Here is a 21,460-nt window from a genome sequence, read left to right as displayed (position 1 = left end):
CCCTAAGAAATAACACCTCAAAGGTTTTCATTATGGAGTTTATTTTTCATTAGTTTTCCTCAAAGCCAGAGTTGAAAGAAAAATATCTGCATTTCTAGGTGGCCCATCACAGAACATTCATCAAAGACACAATCATTAAGCTCATTTATTATTTCTAAAAACTACATACACCATATCCCATAAAGTAAGGCAAAGGAAAATTAACCCTAGGAAATAACAGTTTATAAATGCTAGGTTTTACTGTAGGAAAATAAAGGGACTAAACTAAATGAGACAACACACATAAGACACTGAGAAAAGCTGGATACTCCTCCCCCTCAACGTCACTGCCCATCAGTCCAAGGCTAATTACCACCGTCTATTTCATAAGTACTGACACAATTTAAAAGGTGATCTTCATCTAAGTGTTAAGAAGCATTTTACTTCATGATAATAAGACTCCTATGATCAAAATTTACTTTCTTAAGTTCAAATTTATGCCATAAATATTTGAAATACTGCATATTAACTGCATATGTTAATGCTCATCCCTGATTATATCTTCACTGCAAACATATAAATATATAAACTTTGTGAGAAGTAGCTTTGTCCCCTGCCAGTCTTTTAACTAACAAAAATTTTCAGTTTTACTGATATACAAGCCTGCATTCGCCTTCAGAAGTCTTCATTTTCTATTGAATTTACAATTTAGAGATAGATAATATCAATGAAATAACAGTCGTATAAAAATGAGACCAACCTGGTCAGCTCAAACATGGTGTTATCTATCTAACGCCTCACAGCAATGGCAGATGATCTTTCTCTCCACTCCCATCATATCCTACACATAATTCCGCCTTCCTAGAAAACAATAGTGTTTTTACAATGGTTTGCTTGTAAAATCAGTGAATTGGTTTAGTTCACCCAAGGTCCTCGGGATACCCAATAATGAATATATGGATGGGAACATGGGTAAAGAGAGGAGTGAATGAATGAATGAATGAATGATGGAAGAAATAGTATATATTATTTCATACTTATGTTTATATAAATATAAATTCTGAGGAAATTCATACCAGGAGCTCATCTCTACAGAATCCAATTCATCTGAGGGATTCTCATAAAATGAAGTTTTCGGAACTAAACAAGTGTAGGGTTTTCTTGCAACTTGGCAGATGTATATACAATAGTCAGGCAATAATCTCAAACAAAATCTGAATTAATTCAATATGAAATTGATGAAAATTCAGTGCCAATCGGTAACTAATTACATCTTTGAAAGACTGTTTGATTGGAAGACAGCTACCAGGATTCAGCAATTCCTGGAGTGTTGCTCTCCCTGTCCTAGGCAGGAAAGAGAACTTGAGGGAAGCTACAATATCAAAGTACTGCCAAAGCAGAACAAGCTCTCTAGATTGGGCATGTCAGAAATGAAGAGCCTGTTTATGAAGAATGCTGAGACTATATTAGGATGGCAACGAGGAAGAAGCCAGCTGGAAAGCGAGTGGGCTATTAGAAAGTCACGACAGAACCAAACGTAAATGCCAGCGTTCAGGGATCTACCAGTCAGAGACTCTCTGTGGGCCAGAAAGGCCCTGTCAGTCATAGACATGCAGAATTCTTTCACTCCTATGACAGTACCAAACACTGTTATTGGTTGTAGGTTTGTTTGTTAATATTTTTTTGTTCTGTAATTTTTAACAGAACTCTTGATTTTCATGCTCACATATTTATACCAACCTAGACCCCAAACATCAACTGTTTTATCAATCTTGTAAGACTCTTGAGTGGACTATTGTAACTAAAATTTCAAAGAGGGGAACGTAGAAAAAAAAAATCAAGATTGTTTTCAAACTGATTAGCAAACCGCGCTTCATTGCACAGCAGTATGAAGAAACAGATTTGGAAACACAGCACCAAGATCAGCGGGGCCTTGGAGCCACAGTCTCAATTTGGGTCTCATCACTTTACCTGACAATAGAGCCAATTTAGCAAGCATTGGGCTGTGCAAAAAGATTTGCATGCAAATGAACACAGTTTGGGGCATTTTGCTTTGCTTTAGTAGAAAAGAAACATCACTTTTCATTGACACTACAAAAATAAAGCAGAGGTTAACACAGAAGGGTCCAGGGGAGAGTCTATTACTGGGAGAGCTAATTTGGCAGGTGCATCAAACTCCTGGGGATCATGAGGAGTGTTTCTAGGAAGCACTAGAGAGTTTGAAAAATGCAGGTGTGGAAGATATTGGAAGATAAATCATTTTTAGGAAAATCACCAAATTAAGGAATGATTATCTAATATTCTTTTTGAAAGTTTTCTACATTTAAATATGCAAGTAATCCCAAGTATAAATGTATTTTAAAAATTTAAAAATATAATATATAAAATTTTAAAATAAAAAGTTTAAGAATAATTAGAATACAATAAAATTCTAAAAAGTGGATCTCAAACATCGTAATATAGCGCTATGTGCCCAATCATCAGTGTGGATTTTTGCTGATTTTTTTTTTTCAAATTAATATGAGGGTTCACAGGTTTAGGTTACAAAGTTTGCTTTTGTAAGTATCTGAATTACGAGTTGTAGTTGTGTCCTTCCCCCAGGAAGTGTGCCATATTCCCATGAAATGTACCTGTTGGGTGGGAACTAACCTGACCCATTCCCCACTGCCCCCTTCTTGAATATAATTGAGTTTTTCTCTTGTCTGAACATGTTAAAGACCTGGAGTCATGATAGCCTTGATCGTGACATAACTAGACAACATTTGTCTCAGTCATATAGTTTCCTTAAAGCACAGACATCCTGGGACAGAGGTCTTAATTTCTTCCGAGATTATACTAAATACTCCTTACTCTCCTCTATCATTCATTCAAATATTCATTTATTCAATAAATACACACATAGCCCTTACTAAGTGTAGAGAACCATGTGAGACCATCTAAAGCATGGAGAAATGTGGTTATAGATTCTTGTGCTCAAGAAGGTTATGGTCTCATACGAGATAAAATACATTAATATATACAAATACAGAGAAAAAAGCTTGATCAAGAGAGAGAGCAAGAATAAGAGCGAGTGGATGGGTGACTGAGTGAATGAGTGAAAAATTGAGAGATGCTGACTGGGGAGATGAGAAATCCCTTTCCTATATGGAGTCCTCTCTCTTCCACTTGGTAAGCATGTTCCATCTAGAAGTCTTGAGGACAATGACTTGGTACATCCCCAGCATCTAGCCCCTAGGCTCAAAAAGGGCATTTAGAAAATCCTCATGGAAAGAATAAATGCATATATTAAAAAATGAATATTTCTGTTTGGTTTTACAGAAACTAGCATCTGAATGTATGAAAACAACGCATATAGCCGATTCCCATGTATTTCTTATTGCAAAACTATAATATTTTAATAGAAACAAAATGTTTTCAAAATATATTCCAAAGCATCTACATTATTTACATATTTGGGCTTTTTTCAACTCCAAAGACAAAGGGACCTTCATTGTAAAAGATTTTCCTCATTACTTACATGGTCTAGGGGCACTATTAAAATACAAATTTGCAAGACACACATAAAGCTACTAAAATTGAGAAGTGTTTTCTTATTCTGAATTTTTGTATAAGAACTGTGACCCTTCAAATATAACTCAACTTTTTTTCACTTTATGATTTTAGTCTGTAGGGGGTCACTATAGGCGGAGAGCTAGTTTCCAAAAAGGACTAGGAGAATTTTTACGCTCCAGCAAATAATGTTTTCCATTACATTATTCTTAAGTTATAGATAATTTAAAAATTTTAAATTTGTACTAAGTTCCTGCCTCATTACCCTATCCAATAAGCCTCCATATCTATGGGTTCTATATCCACAGATTCAACCAACTGTGAGTTGAAATATTCACAAAGAAGATAATAATCATAATAATAATACAATTAAAAATAACACAAATAAAAAATGGTACAGTATAACAACTGCTGAGATAATATATACATCATTTTACATATAATAAGTAACTTAGAGATGATTTAAAGTATAAGGAAGGATAAGCACAGGTTAAATGCAAATACTATGCTTTGATATAGGAGACTTGAGTAGCTATTTTGGTATCTGGGGTCTTGGAAAAAATCCCTGCAGATACTGAAGAGGGAGGATTGTGCTTGTGACCTCTGGATAGGAACTGTTATCTTAGTTGGCGATTTAACTACTAAGAAAATATCAAAATTATTTATATTTAAGAATGTTAAATACAATTTTTATATTAAAAAGTTAGGTTGTTTAAAGTTAAAAGATAGACAATATAAATACAAGCTCTTAATTAAGTGCTTCCTGAAAAGGTTTTTTGGAAATAATTTATTATTTCCAAATAAAAATCGAGATAATTAAAATTAATGGCCAAAAGTCTGTTCTACTCATGCCAATTAACCATTGTAATGCTAACGAGTTGCAGGGGATAGAGGGCTCTCTGAACAAATAAATCAGTTTGAAGTAAAATATATTATCTCTGGGGGAGAGTCCATAAAAGTAAATATTGAATCACTTCCCAGCAATGTTCACTTTCCCCAATAAATCTGAAAAATAACATTATTTTCATACAAAAAAGATGGCTACTTTACTTTGCACCCTCAAAGGCTGAGTGATGTAATTAGTGGAATCAATCAGAGGACAATATAAACATCCTTATACACACAACAGGACGACATCTTGTCTCCCAGGCTGCTCCATTGCCTTCCTTTACTCCCTGGCATTATGAGTCCATCTCCTTCACTGGCCTCTGATTTTGACAGAGAGCAGAAATGGTGTCTTCTTCATGTTTGCTCTCCATTTCCCTAGTCTAATTATCTTGTGTCACTTAACCAGAAATGTTTTACATACCAAAAGTGGTCAAGTGTAGTTTAATATGAATCAAAATAATCAAACTACGGATTAATTGAAGTTTCTAACTTTGGGGGTATTTTGTTAAAAGGAAAAGCTAATATCATTTAATTGGAAAAGGTCTACCAATTTTCAAGTCAACACAGAAAATTTAACTTTAAAATCCCCAACAGTCTCCCTGAAAAATCTTACCTATATGTCTGTCCTGTAGTATATTTAACATTCCTATTTCAGTTCCGAATGTTCTCCAGATTGGACTCTTTTCCTTATATTGTGTACTGGCCAATATGAGTTCAGTAAGAAGCAGAGAATACTGATTATGAGCTGTCACCATCTACCCACGTCATTAATCCCTGATAAATTACGTGTTTCTTTCCTGAAGATCCAATGTGCAAAGCAGCATCATAAGACTGCAGCAGAGCATAGGAAATCCCAGCATTCACACTCCTGAAAATAAGGCCCAAAGGTTGAAAATTTGTGTTTAAATAGTATCAGATACGTCATACTATGTTCACCTCACCAGGCGTTAAGACCAGTGTGAATTAGATAGATTAATAAACGGGCAGTAAAATATAATGGTTAAGAAGTCAAGCAATCACTTCTACAACTCACCAGGGGAGTGGCTTTAAACTAAGTCTTAGTTTTCTCAACTGTCAGCAGTCTTAGAAGGTGTACAATGGATAACTGAGTTCAACATTAGCATGGTCCCAAGCACACAGTAAACACTCAATGAATGATAGCAACGATGATAAAGAAGATAGTGGTGATAATAAAGACGTTAGAGATATATCCAAATAGATGTGTCCACCGAGAGAGATCAAAGGTCCACAGCTGCTCCAGGTGGGTAGAGAAACAACTGTAGAAATCCTAAAGAAATTAAAGCAGGACCTGCAGTAACATCTAAGCAGACTTTGATGGTCTGTTAAGGACCCAAGTTACAGTGGGATAATTGCTTACACTTTCTCTTCATATAGCATATTATTTTTAATATGTAATATATATTTTTTTTAATTACTGAATTAGGTATTTAATAGAACTTTTATTTATTTACTTATTTTTTATTTCAGGTTAATGTGAGAGTTCAAATAACCAGTTCAAAATATTTGATTTTGTTAGGTAGAATCCCTCTTGTGGTTACATCTGGTACTCAAAAGGTGTGCCAAACCCCCTGACACTGTGCCCTTTCAGTGGGAGCACCCACCCCTCTTCCTTTCTTCTGCTCCTTCATTACTCCTCCTTCAAATTTGAATTGAAATGAGTTTTTTTCCTATGTGAGCATGCATTAGATATCGTCTACTGGCTTCATATTAGTATTGAGTACATTGGATTCTTGCTTTTCCATTCTTGTGATACTTTACTAAGAAGAATGTGTTTCAACTCCATCCGGGATATGACAAAGGATATGAAGTCACCATCTCTTTTGTGACTGAAGAGTATTCCATGGTGTGCATGTACTACAATTTGTTTATCCATTCCTGAGTAGATGGGCATTTGTGTTGTTTCCACATGTTGGCAATTGTAAATTAAGCTGTGATAAACAATGTAGTGCAAATATCCTTATGATAAAATGATTTTTTTTTCTTCTCAGTAGATTAACATAGCCTCTTTAGAAAGAAGTATGGAGAATCCTCGAAGAACTCAAATTAGCACTTAGACATTTTAACTGCCTCAACAGTTAGAAACTAAAATATTGATTTGTGATAAAAATTTTCATGTTGGGAATTAACCCAGTAGGAAAATCATTTTCAATCAAGGGTTTCTTAATATTAGTCAATTAATATCAAAGAGGCAGTTTTCTATTGTGACTGTGAGTAAAAACAGAGCCTGTATATAAAAAATCATGTTTGGTAAGACTGAAACAAATGCTACTAACCAATCCCTAAACACACAGCAAATTGCACATGCCCAAGCAAAACCCAAGGTTAGTCATGAAAATAAGTTTGCATAAATGAAACAAGAAGCATCAAAATGAACAAGAATAAAGTCATCAGCAAATTGTATTCTTTTTTTTTTTTTTTTGTTGGGGAATCATTGACGGTACAATGAGCTAGTTTATACTGCTTGCATTTGCTGGGTAAAGTCCCTCTATTAATAGTGTCCTACCCCTAAAAGGTGTGTTACACACACTGTGGTCCCACTGGCCCCTCCCTCCTTCTCTCACTCCCTTCCCTATCTTCATTGCCCCACCATGTACTGGCATCAATTGTCCTTATATCAGAATTGAGTACATTGGATTCTTGCTTCTCCATTCTTGTGATGCTTTACTAAGAAGATGCTTTACTAATTCCATGCAAATTAATACAAAAGATGTAAAGCCACCATCCTTTTTAGTGGCTAAATAGTATTCTATGATATACATACACCACAGCTTGTTAATTTATTCCTGTATTGGTGGGCATTTAGTTTGTTTCCACAATTTGGCAATTGTAAATTGAACTGCAATAAAAAGTCTAGTGCAAATGTCCTTATAGTAAAATGATTTTTATTTTCTTCCAGGTAAATGCCTAGTAATGGGATTACAGGATCAAATGGGAAGTCTAGTTTGAGTTCTTTGAAGGTTCTCCATACTTTCTCCCCAAACGGCTGTATTAGTTTACAGTCCCACCAACAGTGTGAAAGTGTTCCCTTTCCTCTCCACAACCATGCCAGCATCTTTAGCTTTGAGTCTTTGTGATGTGGGCGATTCTCACTGGGGTTAGGTGATATCTCAAGATGGTTTTGATTTGCATTTCTCTGATAATTTGGGGTGATGAGCATTTTTTCATATGTTCATTCGCCATTCATCTTTCTTCTTTAGAGAAGGTTCTATTCATCTCACTTGCCCATTTAGGGGATTGTTGACTTTTTTTTGTTGTTGCTTAATTTGAGTCTATTCTAGTTATCAAGCTTTTGTCCAATTCATAATATGCAAATATCTTTTCCCATTCTGATGGTTATCTATTTGCTTTGGTTGTTGTCTCCTTAGCTGTACAGAAGCTTTTCATTTTAATCAAGTCCCATTTGTTTATTTTTGCTGTTGTTGCAATGGCCATGGAAGTCTTCACAAAATCTTTCCCCAGGCTGATATCTTCAAGTGTCTTCCCCACATTTTCTTCAAGGATTTTCATTGATTCATAAAGGTCAATAAAATCTTTTATTCATCTTGAATCAATTTTAGTGAGTAGAGAAAGGTGCGGGTCCAGTTTCAGTCTTTTACACATAGTTATCCGGTTCTCCCAGCACCATTTATTGAATAGGGATTCTTTCCCCCAGTGACTGTTCTTGTTTGGTTTATCAAAAATCGGGTGGCTGTAAGATTTTAGTTTCATCTCATGATTGTCTATTGGATTCTAGATGACTATGTCTCTATTTTTGTGCCAAAACCATGCTGTTTTATCACTATAGCCTTGTAGTACAGCCTAGAGTCTGGTAGGCTTATGCCCCTGGCCTTGTTTTTTATTGCTAGAATTGCCTTACATCATACTTTCAAGATTTGGAAAAATAATTCTTCATTTTGTATGGAATCAGCAAGTTGTATCTTTTTAAGAATTAAAATGCTTCTTAAAGGAAACTGAAAATGTTACAGGCAGTGGTATGCTACAGACACACACACATACGCACACATATCTATATGTATACATAAAATAATGTACTTAAGGAAGCTAATTTTCCTGAATAAGGTGTATTTCAAATCCCGCTTCTTTCCAAAGAGTAATGCTTCAGACGTGACCAAAAAAGTAAAATAAAAAGCAAGCGTTTGCTATTTTTTACATGTTGCTTACATTTAGTTAAATAAAATAATAGGTAATCTTCTCCAGAATTGAACTTACAAATGTCTAATTTTATTGGCAACTCAACTGAGACCAGTTGCAATCACTAAGGTAAGCAAAGTAAAAATACTTTGAGCCAAGATAGTGGCAAAAGAGATGAGAGAGAAGTGGGTGCTTGTCAGTGATATCAAGAAAGTAACTGCCAAATTATGGGACATTTGGCACACAGAGACTGGGAAGAGTCAAAGTAGATTAGCAGCTGACGACCCGGTTAAGTACCGCCAGGACCCAAGAGGGACTGCAGGAAGAAGAGCCAGTTTGGATTCAGGGAGGAGGAACTCAGTTTGAGACAAATTTAGAAGCAAATTAAAGACATTTCATTAATTGGGAAAAGACTGTAAGACATGTTTCTTGTTTTATATGTTATTGAGTAGAAGTAAACTCAACTAAAAACTTATTAAATTTAGTGTATGAAAAATAAAATTAAGATAATAGGCCACTGGATTCCAATATAAAAGGGAGAACTCTGTCTTGATGGTGAGTAAGGGCTACATCTCAGAAAAATGAGTTCCTTCAGTTTTGTTTCTTTCACTATATACAGACGATTAAAAAAATAACAGTGACAAAACCCCTTATGTATGACCCTTTCAACAACCTAGAGAGGCAGAATGCTTGCTAGGTGACATTTGTCCTTATTAAAATGGAAGATTTCCCCTGTGATATACGAGATCAGCATGGGTGTTCTCTCAAAGGTAATCAGTAGAAATATGTATACTTACTAAAAAATACTACTCAGAAATAACACGTAACGAGCAGACTGGAGCGGGAACTCGAGGGAGGGATAAAAAGCCTTTGTTATTCTCTTTCAAACAGGGACTATTATTTTCTATTCTTCAGTGTGTTTTCTACTTCAAATAATCTTTGCTACCCAAACAGAAGAGATGTTTGAGCGACTTCCAGCCAGTTAACTGGAAGACGAGAAATACATATGCATATTTGTATTTATTCATACAAACACAGATAGATATTATTTATATAGTGAATGATTATGCTTAAAATAATTATTTTTACTTAATCACAAATTAGAACCTTTAGAGAGCTAATCTTACCCTTTATAATCACAAGCTCAGATGTTATATATCAATGGGGAACAGATCATTAGTAATTAGTTATTTTTATTCATCTACATTCATGCTCTTTATGTGAAAGGTACATTTATGAGATAGTCACAGGAAAATGACTGCTGAGACAAATATCATTGATGTCAAGACAGTCCTAGTTTAGCACAATTGAAATTTTCCCTAAGGAGAACTTTCTAAACAATGGGTCAGCTACGACCCGTCATCATTAGCAGAGCACGTAACAATTTCCAGACTCGACATGATCGCACCCATCAAATGACTGGCTGTCTTTTTCCTTTTCTCTTTCCAGACTAACCTCTCTCTCTCTCTCTCTTTCATTTTCATATCCCTAAATCTGTACAATCTACACCTTAAGAACAATTAACCTCACCTGAAAAACGAAACAATAATTTAAAGGATTCAAGGAAACCATAAGGAATTATAAACAGGAGTCTATTAGGTTAAAATAACACTGAAAGAAAGATGGGTACTTACGACAGGAAGACAATGGGCATTACAGAGCCTGGTGACAAAAGGCCTGAGGAAGAAGATTCCTCATTAGATTTATTTTTTTTTTTTTTGTCGTGTATTCTGCTTCTTTTTTTTCTTTTTTATTAAATCATAGCGGTGTACATTAATGCAATCATTGGGTACGATGTGCTGGTTTTACACACAATCTGAAATGCTTTCATCAAACTGGTCAACAAAGCCTTCACGGCATTTTCTCGGTTATTGTGTGAAGACATGTATATTGTACACCTAGTAAATTTCACATGTCCCCTTGTAAGATGCACCGTAGGTGTGGTTTCTGGAGCCATTACAACTATCTATGCAGGCGGCTAAAATCGCTGTTTATTTTCTTTTTATGAATAACACGTTTGGGTCATCTCCAGATAGATTAGCAAAGTGATTTGTTGTCCAAAATGGAACAGTCAACACAAACTGGGACAAGTACCCTTGAACACCCTGCCACAGGGGAAAGCACGTTCTCAGAAATCAGGGGAAAATGGAGTGAGGAGGAGAGAGAGAATACAAATTAGTCTGGACAGAGAAAAGGAAAAAGACATACAGCCACTTGCTGAGCACGTGAAAAAGGAGAAGAGGCTGCTCCATTTCCTGTGGCTCAGTGACAGGAAGACCTTTACGTAGATTGAATCTGAGCCCAAGTGTTTGACGCCAGCTAGCAGCCTCTGCTTTACTGCCCAGCCGCCAGCCACTTTGTGGTGCCAACGCCATACCCTTCCAACAAAACTAGAGCCCTAAGAAAAGCCGCTGACCTCATTTACGCATTCCCCAGACTTCTGATCAACTGTACTCCCTGCTGTGAAAAGCACCATGTGCAGATTTTAATAGTCTAATATTTGAGATAATTTATTTGAAACACGAATAGATTTCCTCCTATTCATACTCCTTTTTCAAATTACAGCCCTCTAGTGAATTGCATTTGTCACGTTCCCAAAGGCATCTCCTTCAGGCTCTATCATGACATCAGGCAGCCAGTGGTGTATCGCTACGTAAGGAGTAAATGCCTGGACACCTTACATGTGACTCCTACTTGAAATATTATAACTTATGGAAGAATCCAGTGCCCACAGTGAGGAGGTGCTCAATACCTATGCTGATACGGCAAAGGAGAGCTACTACAAACAATATATGTAATACCTTTCATGAGGATGAATTGCTTTTACAAAAAAGTACTTTTCTCCTTGAAGATAATTAGAGGCAAAAATACCCCCCCCCATACAAATGTAGATAATAAATATTATATTTATGTTTACTTCTACTGTATTTAGGATTCATTGTATTTTGTATATGAATGTGGTAAAAACAAAATACAGTGCTTAAAAATTATACACAATGTCTGGACTACATGGATCTCCTAATGCCATAAGTGTTTCCTAAGAGAATAATCTTTTATTGAGTGTTTCCTTCTCAACAGAGGGAACTGGAGCTTTTAAATTTACACTTGACCGGAAAGATCACCTATATTTCTGTCTAACAAGGGTACAAGTGATCTTTTCTAGAACTAGAATGTAAATGTTTTGACACAATGACTAAGCAAATGACATGAAATTTATGTGAACCAGCTTGATGAAAGTATTTCAAAATGTATATGAAAACACTACACTGTACCCCATGTTTGCATTAATGTAATAATAATAAAAAAAAAAGGAAAAAAATTTACACTTGACCTTAAGATAAAAGACTAAGAAGTGGTAAAACACCTTTTAAATGTAAGTAAGATTTATTTTATATCACATATTTTAAAATATATGATAGGAATCATATTTAAAGAAAATACTGAGTGAATTACCATCTATAGTAATTGGTAGGAACAATATATGTTTAAAAGGAAAATTACTGACCGTATTTTATGCCTAAATCACTTAGTACATCCAGTAATATTTAGGTTCTACATATTGTTGAGCATAGCGCCTCAGATACTACATATCATAAAGCTTCAATAATTTGTATCCATCATATTAGCCACTAAAGAATATAAACATGCGTTTCAGCACATCTGCATAAAATACTTAGGAATAAAAAATTGGAAAGGAAATTATTTAAATTTAACCAAATATTTTTACATGGTCCCAAAATGACGTATCACCAAAACATCTATTTTCTATAACTGATTTAAATGACTTTGAAATCATAAATAATTTGCTAGAAGACTATACATGTATGTGTCTATAAACATATATATGTATGAATTGTGTGTTTATGTGTGTTAAATATATGAACTACTATATATACACATGTGTATATGTCCATTGCTAATCCCTTAGAATTTCCAAATCATTTAAGTCAACTGGAAGAAATCTACTCTGATGTTGCATTCAGAAATGGTTAGTTGTTAAATTCTACTTGCCGATACGTCTTACCTATGTTACTTTTTGGACAGTAAGATCATCAAACCTAAGACGGAAATTGCAGGAAAAAAAATACATGTTAAACATCCACATTGCTTATGTAAGTGGGTGCTTGTTACCATCCAAATTTTAGATGTATTTAAATGCCAAAAAAAAATCAGCCTTTACACTGAAACAGTATAATCATGGGATAAGCTATTTCAAAATAAGATATGTCCAACAATAAGAAAATATGTAGAATTTTGAAATGGATAATCAGAGATAGCTATTTAATTAATAGTTTCAAATTAAGGACTTACACTCTAGTACCTGCAACTTCTAGATACTAAATAAAACTAGGATATTGTATACGCTCATAAAATTTGTATCTTGTATAAATGTATCATAGTTTATCATTTTTCAAAGATCATCACCATAGAAATTACAAATTATTCGCAGTAGAGTTCATTCCGGCTAAGCTAGAAATGACTCAGCATCTGTGAGACATAAATTTCCATAACAAATAAGAACAAGTATACAGAATTTTATAGACATATGACCCACAACACACTTCAAAGTGTTGATATCCCAGACACTAATGTAAAACTCAGGTATACAATAACAGTCCCATACTTATTCTCTCTTATTCCTCAATCCTACTCTTGCTACACAGTTATTTTTACAAAATAATATATTTTAGTTATTTGGGCTATTTAATCTACAACAACAGAATTGTTTAGTTTAAATGGCAGGATCCTATTTTATTAGTAAGCATTTTCTTCACGACTTTTCAGTCACCCTGACCATTTTTTAGTGCATGATATCTTTTATTCATACATCACGTAACTCTTATTTCAAATTTTAAAAATCTACACAAATAGAAATGGCCACTAAGGTATTTATTTTGGTGACCTGATTATATTTCTGCCTCTGATGACTAAGTCCTAGATACTTAACATGGACATAATCATGTAATAAGTAATCTCAAAAGAAATAAATGCTTCCATTGAAGAGGAAACCAGGAAATGTTTTCTCAACCAATTTTCATTGAGGGAGAAATAAATGTGAGTAGAAAAGTTAGAATGGAAGGAAAAGAGGCGAAGAGCACGCATTCTAAAGCAAGAATACGGGAGGGAAGATGGTAAAGACGCAACTTCTAAAAGAGTTAACCAAGATTTTCTATTTTTCTTAGTTTGGGGCTCTAGTCTCAGCTGAGATCAGAAGAAAATGTAGTCTACTGTACTAAAACAGAAGTATATTTTATCTATTTCCCAAACAAGAATAGCAGAAGCTTTTATCCGAGGGAATTCAGCAGTGTGGATTAGTAATTAGGATATTAAACTGAGATCAGGGATGAAGGTTCCCTAAATCTGCCTATTTTTAGGACAAGTTTTCATCTTATTGAAAAATATGGCTCTGGGCCTGTGGCTCAAGTGGCTAAGGCGCCAGCCACGTACACCCAAGGTGGCGGGTTCGAATCCAGCCTGGGCCTGCCAAACAATGATGGCTGCAACCAAAAAATAGCCGGGCATTGTGGTGGGCGCCTGTGGTCCCAGCTACTTGGGAGGCTGAGGCAGGAAACTCGCTTGAGGCCAGGAGTTGGAGGTTGCTGTGAGCTGTGATGCCACAGCACTCTACCCAGGGGGACAGCTTGAGGCTCCTGTCTCAAAAAAAAAAAAAAAAGAAAAATATAAAGGACTGCTCCCCAGACTTGGGCATCTGATTCTACCTCAGACTGCCTTCTCTCTGTACCATGTATGCCTCCCTTCTGCTCACCATGTTCATGTTTGCTTTTTCCCTCACGTGTTTGGAACTTGCTTTTTTTTCTGTTCACAAGGGACACTCCCTCTCTCATCCCTAGCTCTGGTTTCCTCAAACTAGAATCATCCTTTGATGCCTTTCACACCTTCACAGGAACCAAAGATTTTTCCTGAGAGTTCGCTAAGCTCTAAATTTTAGATCTATGGATCAAGCCACAGACATTAATATTTCAAGGAATCTGCATGGTGCAATAACTATTAAGAAGTCACCGGGTAAGACAACAGCCATAATTGCTTGACCAGACAATCCTCTTTTGTAATGGTCCTCAAAGTGTGGCGTGTGGATTAACAGAATCAGCATCATGTGGGAACTTGTGAAAAAGGCAGATTCCAGGCCCTACCCCAGACCTGCTGAAGGAGAAACTTCGGGGCAAGGAAATGGAAAGTTAAAGGAAAGTGAGGTGCTTTGTATGCATACTAGCATGGGAGAACCACTGTTCTTTTGTTTCCTAACCAAATACAGTAGAGTCTCTGCAATGGACCACCCGAGAGACTGTAAGAAACTGTCCAACATGCAGACGTGGTCAACATAAGGAATTTGGCGTACTAGCCTGATACCTACATGTGGGGCATGTCAGTCTCTGAACATTAGGTCCACTGCAGGAGTGGGCAATGTGGGGAGGTGGTCAATTACGGAAGTTCTACTGGAATACTTTTCTTAGTTCTAAAAACACAGTTTTTCCCAGTGAGGGAAAGCAATTCCTTTTTTTTAATTGTTGGGGATTCAGTGAAGATACACAGAACTAATTTTGTGAGTGGGCCAATAAAGATTTTATGATTTTCAGAACCAGTGAGGTGGCTATTTATCCAAAGGTTCTAGTTAATACTTAAGCAGCTTCCTCCCAAGGTTTAAAACTGTTGTATTGAGTTCATTATATGAGAATAAGGGACATTGGCAGGATAGCCTGGGACAGCTGAGCCCCAGATGCAGTCAGAGAAATTAGTCAAGTCACAGGCTCCACAGCTGTCTATCTTTTTATACCTGACTTCTCTCATATCATTTTTTTTTCTTTCCTCAGATACCTTTATCAATGAATGTGTCAACCTTTCTGGCATACGACCAGCCCACAATAAGTTACTGTGGGGTGCATCATGAACTCCTCTCTCATAAGTCCTTTGAAACGAATGCACAGGAAGACACGATGGAAACACACCTGGAGACTGAGCTGGACCTGAGCACAATCACAACAGCTGGCCGAATCAGTGACCATAAACAGCAGCTCGCTTAACTGAGCTCGTTGGTAGCCAAGGTTTGCTGCCAAAGTTTGTAACCTCAAGGACAACATGAGGAAGATGCATTCATTGTGGACGCTAACGACAAAACAACCAATTCCCTGTTCCAATAAACAAAAATCCAAGATTAATTCATGAAATAAAGAAGACATGAATTGTTTTAAGTCTACACTTTGTAATTAGCTAAGTTGTGCAGTATTTTTTTGACTTAAACAGAGTATGACCCTGAAAAAAAAAAAAGAATCTTTTTTTCAAAACTCATCCTACCTACCTGTAAAAACTGTACAGAGCTAATGTATTTTTCATATTGTAAATTTTCAATTATAGAAACAACTGGTCTATACAGTACCATAATTTAATTACACTTTCCTTTACAAACTTTACGCATTTCAGTTTCTAAAATTTCAAATTAACAAAAATTATTTCTTGTGTTCTTCAGAGTTACTCAGTTTTGTAGGGACTGTTTTGTTACTGCTTTTGTGCCCAGAGACCTTGACTCTAAAATTCTGTGCTGTAAAAAAAACATGCACGATTTTTATGATGCTTACTGCGTAGAATTTTATCTACTTGTTCCAGAAATAATACATTAACCAAAAAGGATTTAATTGTTCAGACTTGTAAGAGATTCTTCAATTACACAGACAGGTTTTTCTTATAAATGGGAATCAAAGTTTTTTTTTTTTAACAGTTCTTCTCAGACTTAACTGTTGCCTTGAATTACAGCCTAGTTTCGAAGCAGTGAAATGTAATGATAAAGAGGGATATTTTAACAAAGTGTTTCCGAATGAATGACTCATTATTTCATTCTTTTGAGCAACCATTGTCAAAGGTGGGGGGAAGCATGGACAAAACATCACTGGAAACAAAGGCCGTAACCACAGCAACAGACTTCCATACACTTCAAAGGTGCCGCTGCCAGTGACAAAGAAAAACTTTTGTTACATCTCATTATTTGCAGGCCAAGGTGGGAGGCTAGAGCATAATAATTTATACATTAGCATTTTTTCTCCTAATTAACCCAAAGTGGTTTACCTAAAAATAACCACCAGTCAATGCAAAATGTGCCTGGCTCTTAAGACAAGTTTTCATTTAGAACTGTGAGATTATATTTGGGGAACATTTCAAAGGAAATAGATGAGATTTTTGGTATTGCGTGCTACATCGATTCTCTCCTGAGGGAGAACTTTAAACATCTACAGCTCATTCAAAATAAATAGGAGCATGATGGAGAACTTTATCATTCAATTAGACTATCAAAATCCTCACTATGTTCTAAATTGTTTATATTGCCCTCTATAGTGGAATTCACCTGCAAATTATCTGAGAAATAACTCAGTGTAATTTGACACCAGCCCAGCTCCTATGTTGATTATGCAATTGTATTATAACGTTAACACAAATCAAATTAAGAAAATCTGACTTTTCAGAAGGGGTAATCATCAAATTGTTTCTGTTGTTTGATTGACGTAGGTTATTGTTTGAAAATACTGTTACTTTATGGTAATCATGCATTCTTCTTGGTCTTTTTTTAAAATATAAAACTGCAAGTTTCAATTACTGTTTCACTAGGAGAAGTGCTTTTTATACAGTTATTTTATATTCATGACATAAAAAATAGATCAAGGATCTATCAATCTAGTGGGTCAAACACAGTCAAAAACAATGAGGAAAAGAATTGTGAAAAGCAATGTCAAACTTTTAAGTTTTTAATCTCTTCCAAAGAAATTATATCTACAAAAGTCTAGTCTTATTCTAGTTCATTGCAGCAAATTTAAAAGCAGCTTCAAGAAGAATCCACTTCCAAACTATAGGGCAAATTTTTGTTCAAAATATGAAAGTCAGAAAGGGAAAAAGATGTAAATGTTGAAAAAAGCAAACTCTATTACTAATTCAAATGAATATAAATATCAAACACAATACTTGTGCCAACTATTTAGCATCCCACATTTTGTAACATATTTTGCATAAATTATTTGCTATTCAAAAACTTTTATCCTTTTAAGTCTAATTTTAATCTTTATTTTTCCAATTTGTAATTTATTTACATTGTATTATTCTATGAATATTCGTAATCCTCTACTTGAGATTTCACTTTGCACAGTAAGCAAATTTATTGTAGGCTTCAAATCTATAATTTGTGGGTCTAAAATCAAATGCAAAATTTTATTTTTGATGTAAACCAAATGTAAACCAAAAATGCAATTTTTCTCGTTAGAAATTGTCCTCGCAAAGACACAAAAGGGAGAATTAGTTTGTGTAAGTAAGTGCTTTAAACCTCTTTGAAACCAGACACTTTCAAATTGATAAATGATTTTTGGAAATTTTAAGATTCCAGTAACCTTACAAATATATGCTGATTTCCTGAAGTAACTCATTTTCTTTCCTAAAAATTTTAAGTTCGTCTAAAGTGGTAATATAGCAATTACCTCGGAGCCATAGGTCTGTGCATCCAAGACTCTAAGCTACCCAAAAAACAAATGACCTAAGAAGTTGGAGATTTGAAATTAAATCAAAAGAGACTTTAATGAGAAAAAAAAAAGATACTGGGTTATTTGTTTCCTTAATTTTTATTTTGCCACATTCGGATTGGGGTAGAGGGTGGTGAAAACTTGTTTAAAAGATTGTGCCTGGAATCTTTATCACACATTTGCCAGTTATATCCGTTTATGTATAAAACTTGTGTTTCTAACCTATCTTTTTCAACATTCAATAATCTCCCATTTCCTCCAACTATTCACCCCACCTCCCTTCCTGTCTATTGATCTCCTATTTAAACAGCTAAAATGTTTACTTGTGTTTTGAGTTGAAAAATGAAAAGTTTGACCCAGCATGATTACAACAGCAGCAGCTACAGCAACAATAAAATTATGCAGTGTTTTAAGGTTTACAAACCACATTCTACACATATTATCTCATTTTGTCTTCATAACAACCCTATGAAGACACATTAATCTCAAAGAAGTTGAGCCCTCACCCAGAACACAACGGGTATGGTTGATCCATTCTCAAAACTTTGAGGCTGTTAGTCTTTTGACTATACTAAAATCCTTCTCTCTCTGATCAATGCCAGATAACTTCCTGAGAGAGTGGATAAGATAAAAGGAAAAAGTGTTTGACAAGTGGTTTCGTAATCTCTAATTCCATTCCGCTATCTGTATAATATGTGGGCTGAATGAACTCTTTCTGTGTGCTGCTCTGGACTCTCACATTAAAACTGTTCAAAAAATGTGGCAAATCACATATTTCTTCACACGCAAGATCATTTGTAAATGTGCAGAACAATTCCTCCCAAGATGCGGAATGTAGACCCCAAGATGCAGACATAAAATCTAGAAGCACAAGGAGAGATACCAAAGACTTTCTAAATTGAGATTGCATAATTATAAGAGATGCATAGTCTAAAGTTAAAAGTTTAGAGCTGATGGGGAACACTTGTATAAAATTATTTCCTTTTTTCCTTTTTTTTTTTTTTGGCAAGATTTACTGAATCATAATTTTTTTTAATTATCAGAGAACTTTTTTCTTAATTTTCTCATAACTAAAATATAATTTATATAGACTAACACAGATGTTAAAACAAATGCTAACATGCCAATAATATATTTTACTGATCAACTCATTTTTGCCAAGTCTCTTTCCGTAGTCCTTGCTGAATGTTCTAGAAAATCACAAAACTGTACAGATTTTTAGTATACATTATATTTTTAGAAGGAAAGAAAACTTGCCCAAATTTAACATTCAAGACCAATGACATAATCCTAATTTGAACTCAGCTCTGACTCCATACATTGCTTAAAAATAGAAAAATCTTTTTGCAAAAATATTTTCTAACATATAGCCACTAAAATATATTTGGTTTTGACTGTTCCTGACTGGAAGACAGATATCATCTTTCAAATTAAACATTCAAAGTAAGTAAAGATACTGAAAGCATGAAAACATACGCCTGATGTACTGTTAGTAAACTGTCAGAAGGAAAATCAGATGTTCTGGGTAGATGGAAGGCTGGGAAACCAGAGGTAATGGGACTGGCAGATATTTGGTCTCAGGGCAGAAGGTAAGGAATCTCCAGAGTAGAAATAATAACATCTTATATTGAAATAGTTCTTAACAGTTTATCATGCAAGGTGATGGTATAATAATATCAGAAAATATAAAATGTCTCAAGGTCCAGAGGAATTGGTCTTGCAAGTAAGAAAGAACTTTCCTCCCATTACTTTCTCAACTCTCGATAGCTGGCCCTAAATAGAGAGGTGCCAAGGGGAAAGAATCCAGATCAATGCTTTCAAAATCCTCATATGCCAACAAATACAGTTTAGATGGACAGTCAACAATTGTGCTTCATTTTGCCATCAGTTGTAATGGGGAAGAAACATTTGAAAATTTAAAACACACTGGCGATGGGTTATTCTTGAAGGTCTCCTGTGACTTGCATGTGACTTCATTGTGGGATAGGAGGCAGCTTATATTTCACTGTTTAATTTAGGAAATCCAGTTGATTATTTACCTTTTTCTGAAGGACATTGATCTTAAAGCAGCAGAGTGCCTCGGCTGTATAGGACTTAGAGAACTCTGGAGTTTCTTCCTCCTCTCTCTTATTTATAGATTTTGTTTTATATGATTATTTGTCGTCCTGAAAAGCTGAGTAAAAATTTGTTTTGTGTAAATCAAAGACTATTTCAAATGCATCAAGAGACTTTGTGATAAAGGATCCTTAAAATTCTTTGTTTTCTAATCTGAAACATTATCTGCTAATTTATCTTCTGTAAATTAATTTCCGTATACCTTGTAATGTGTAACGCAGCACACTTGTTTTGTGTGGCCTTGAAGGTTCTCTGAGGCGGTCTTTGCCTCAGATATATAAAAGGAAGGGCTGACTCCAGATTTTGAGTTGGTCTATATGAGTGATCAGTTTCAGTCTTGTCTACTTACTGACTTTATCTGGATAGACGTGAAAAAGAGTAGTAAGATAACACGAATGGATAAAGTTGATAGTTTATTTTTTCTATTTATTTGTTTTATTTTTGCCACCTATCATATCTTCAAAGTTACTAGGAGGTCGAGATGACTCCAGCTCTCTTGGGTCAGTTCTAGATTTACCGAATCAGAATATCTGGGATGGATCCCAAAATATGCATTGCTAACACATTACTCAGGTAATTCTAATGCATGCTGAGTTTTGGAAAATATTGCCTAAATGAATTTCCTTTTACCAAGTCATTGAGTTGCTTTTTATTCCTATCTAAAATTATTAATTCTTGTGCTTTCCTATACCAATGTGAATCTACTTTTCTAAGCCTGGCCAAATGTTTTTCTCGACTGGAGAAATACAAAACAGAGGACAACTATACATAAAATGCTCCTATTGTTTTCTGACAGACTGTGTTGTTTACGGATTTCGCTCCCTATCAACTCTTTCCACAGGCATATGTGAACACAGTCTTAGCAAATGGACTAGCTACTTGTTAGTTGTTCCCACAGAGAGTAACATAACAGCTGAAATGCTAGAGGTGGGCGAGAGGCAGGAATTAATGTGTAACATATCAGGTACTCTGTTCCCTCCGCATCGCATTCCTAAACCATGTAGGAAGCATAACCATCATTTTACAAAAAAGGAAAATAAACAACATGGGAGTTTAATAACTTGCCAAGTCTCCTACAGTAGCGTTGAGGGTTCAAATACAGATTTGTCAGACTAATAGGCTCCTATGATCCCATAGCACATTTCCAAAAATGAGAAAAGCTCATGATCAATATACTTAACATATATTTTAATGGGGGTGGAGACAGCAGAAAAACAACATTCCTTTCTATTTCCAAATGGAAAAATTTTGAAAATTATTTCCCG

General features: G+C 35.2%; 2 protein-coding genes across 3 annotated transcripts in view; one reads left to right on the top strand and one right to left on the bottom strand.

Annotated features, from left to right (window-relative positions):
- Positions 1-17,599, top strand: part of LRRTM3 (leucine rich repeat transmembrane neuronal 3) — a 182,046-nt gene extending 164,447 nt beyond the window's left edge. The window contains exon 3 of the mRNA XM_003783623.2: positions 15,399-17,599. Coding sequence (XP_003783671.1) covers positions 15,399-15,608 — 210 coding nt within the window. The 3' untranslated portion in view covers positions 15,609-17,599. The remainder of the gene's footprint in view (positions 1-15,398) is intronic.
- CTNNA3 (catenin alpha 3) overlaps positions 1-21,460 on the bottom strand; it is a 1,564,769-nt gene that overhangs the window by 1,052,534 nt on the left and 490,775 nt on the right. The window lies entirely within an intron of this gene.

This window comes from Otolemur garnettii, unplaced genomic scaffold, assembly GCF_000181295.1.
Source record: "Otolemur garnettii isolate 467f Iridium unplaced genomic scaffold, OtoGar3 scaffold00008, whole genome shotgun sequence".
Lineage (NCBI taxonomy): Eukaryota > Metazoa > Chordata > Mammalia > Primates > Galagidae > Otolemur > Otolemur garnettii.
This window is presented reverse-complemented; position numbering and strand designations above follow the sequence as displayed.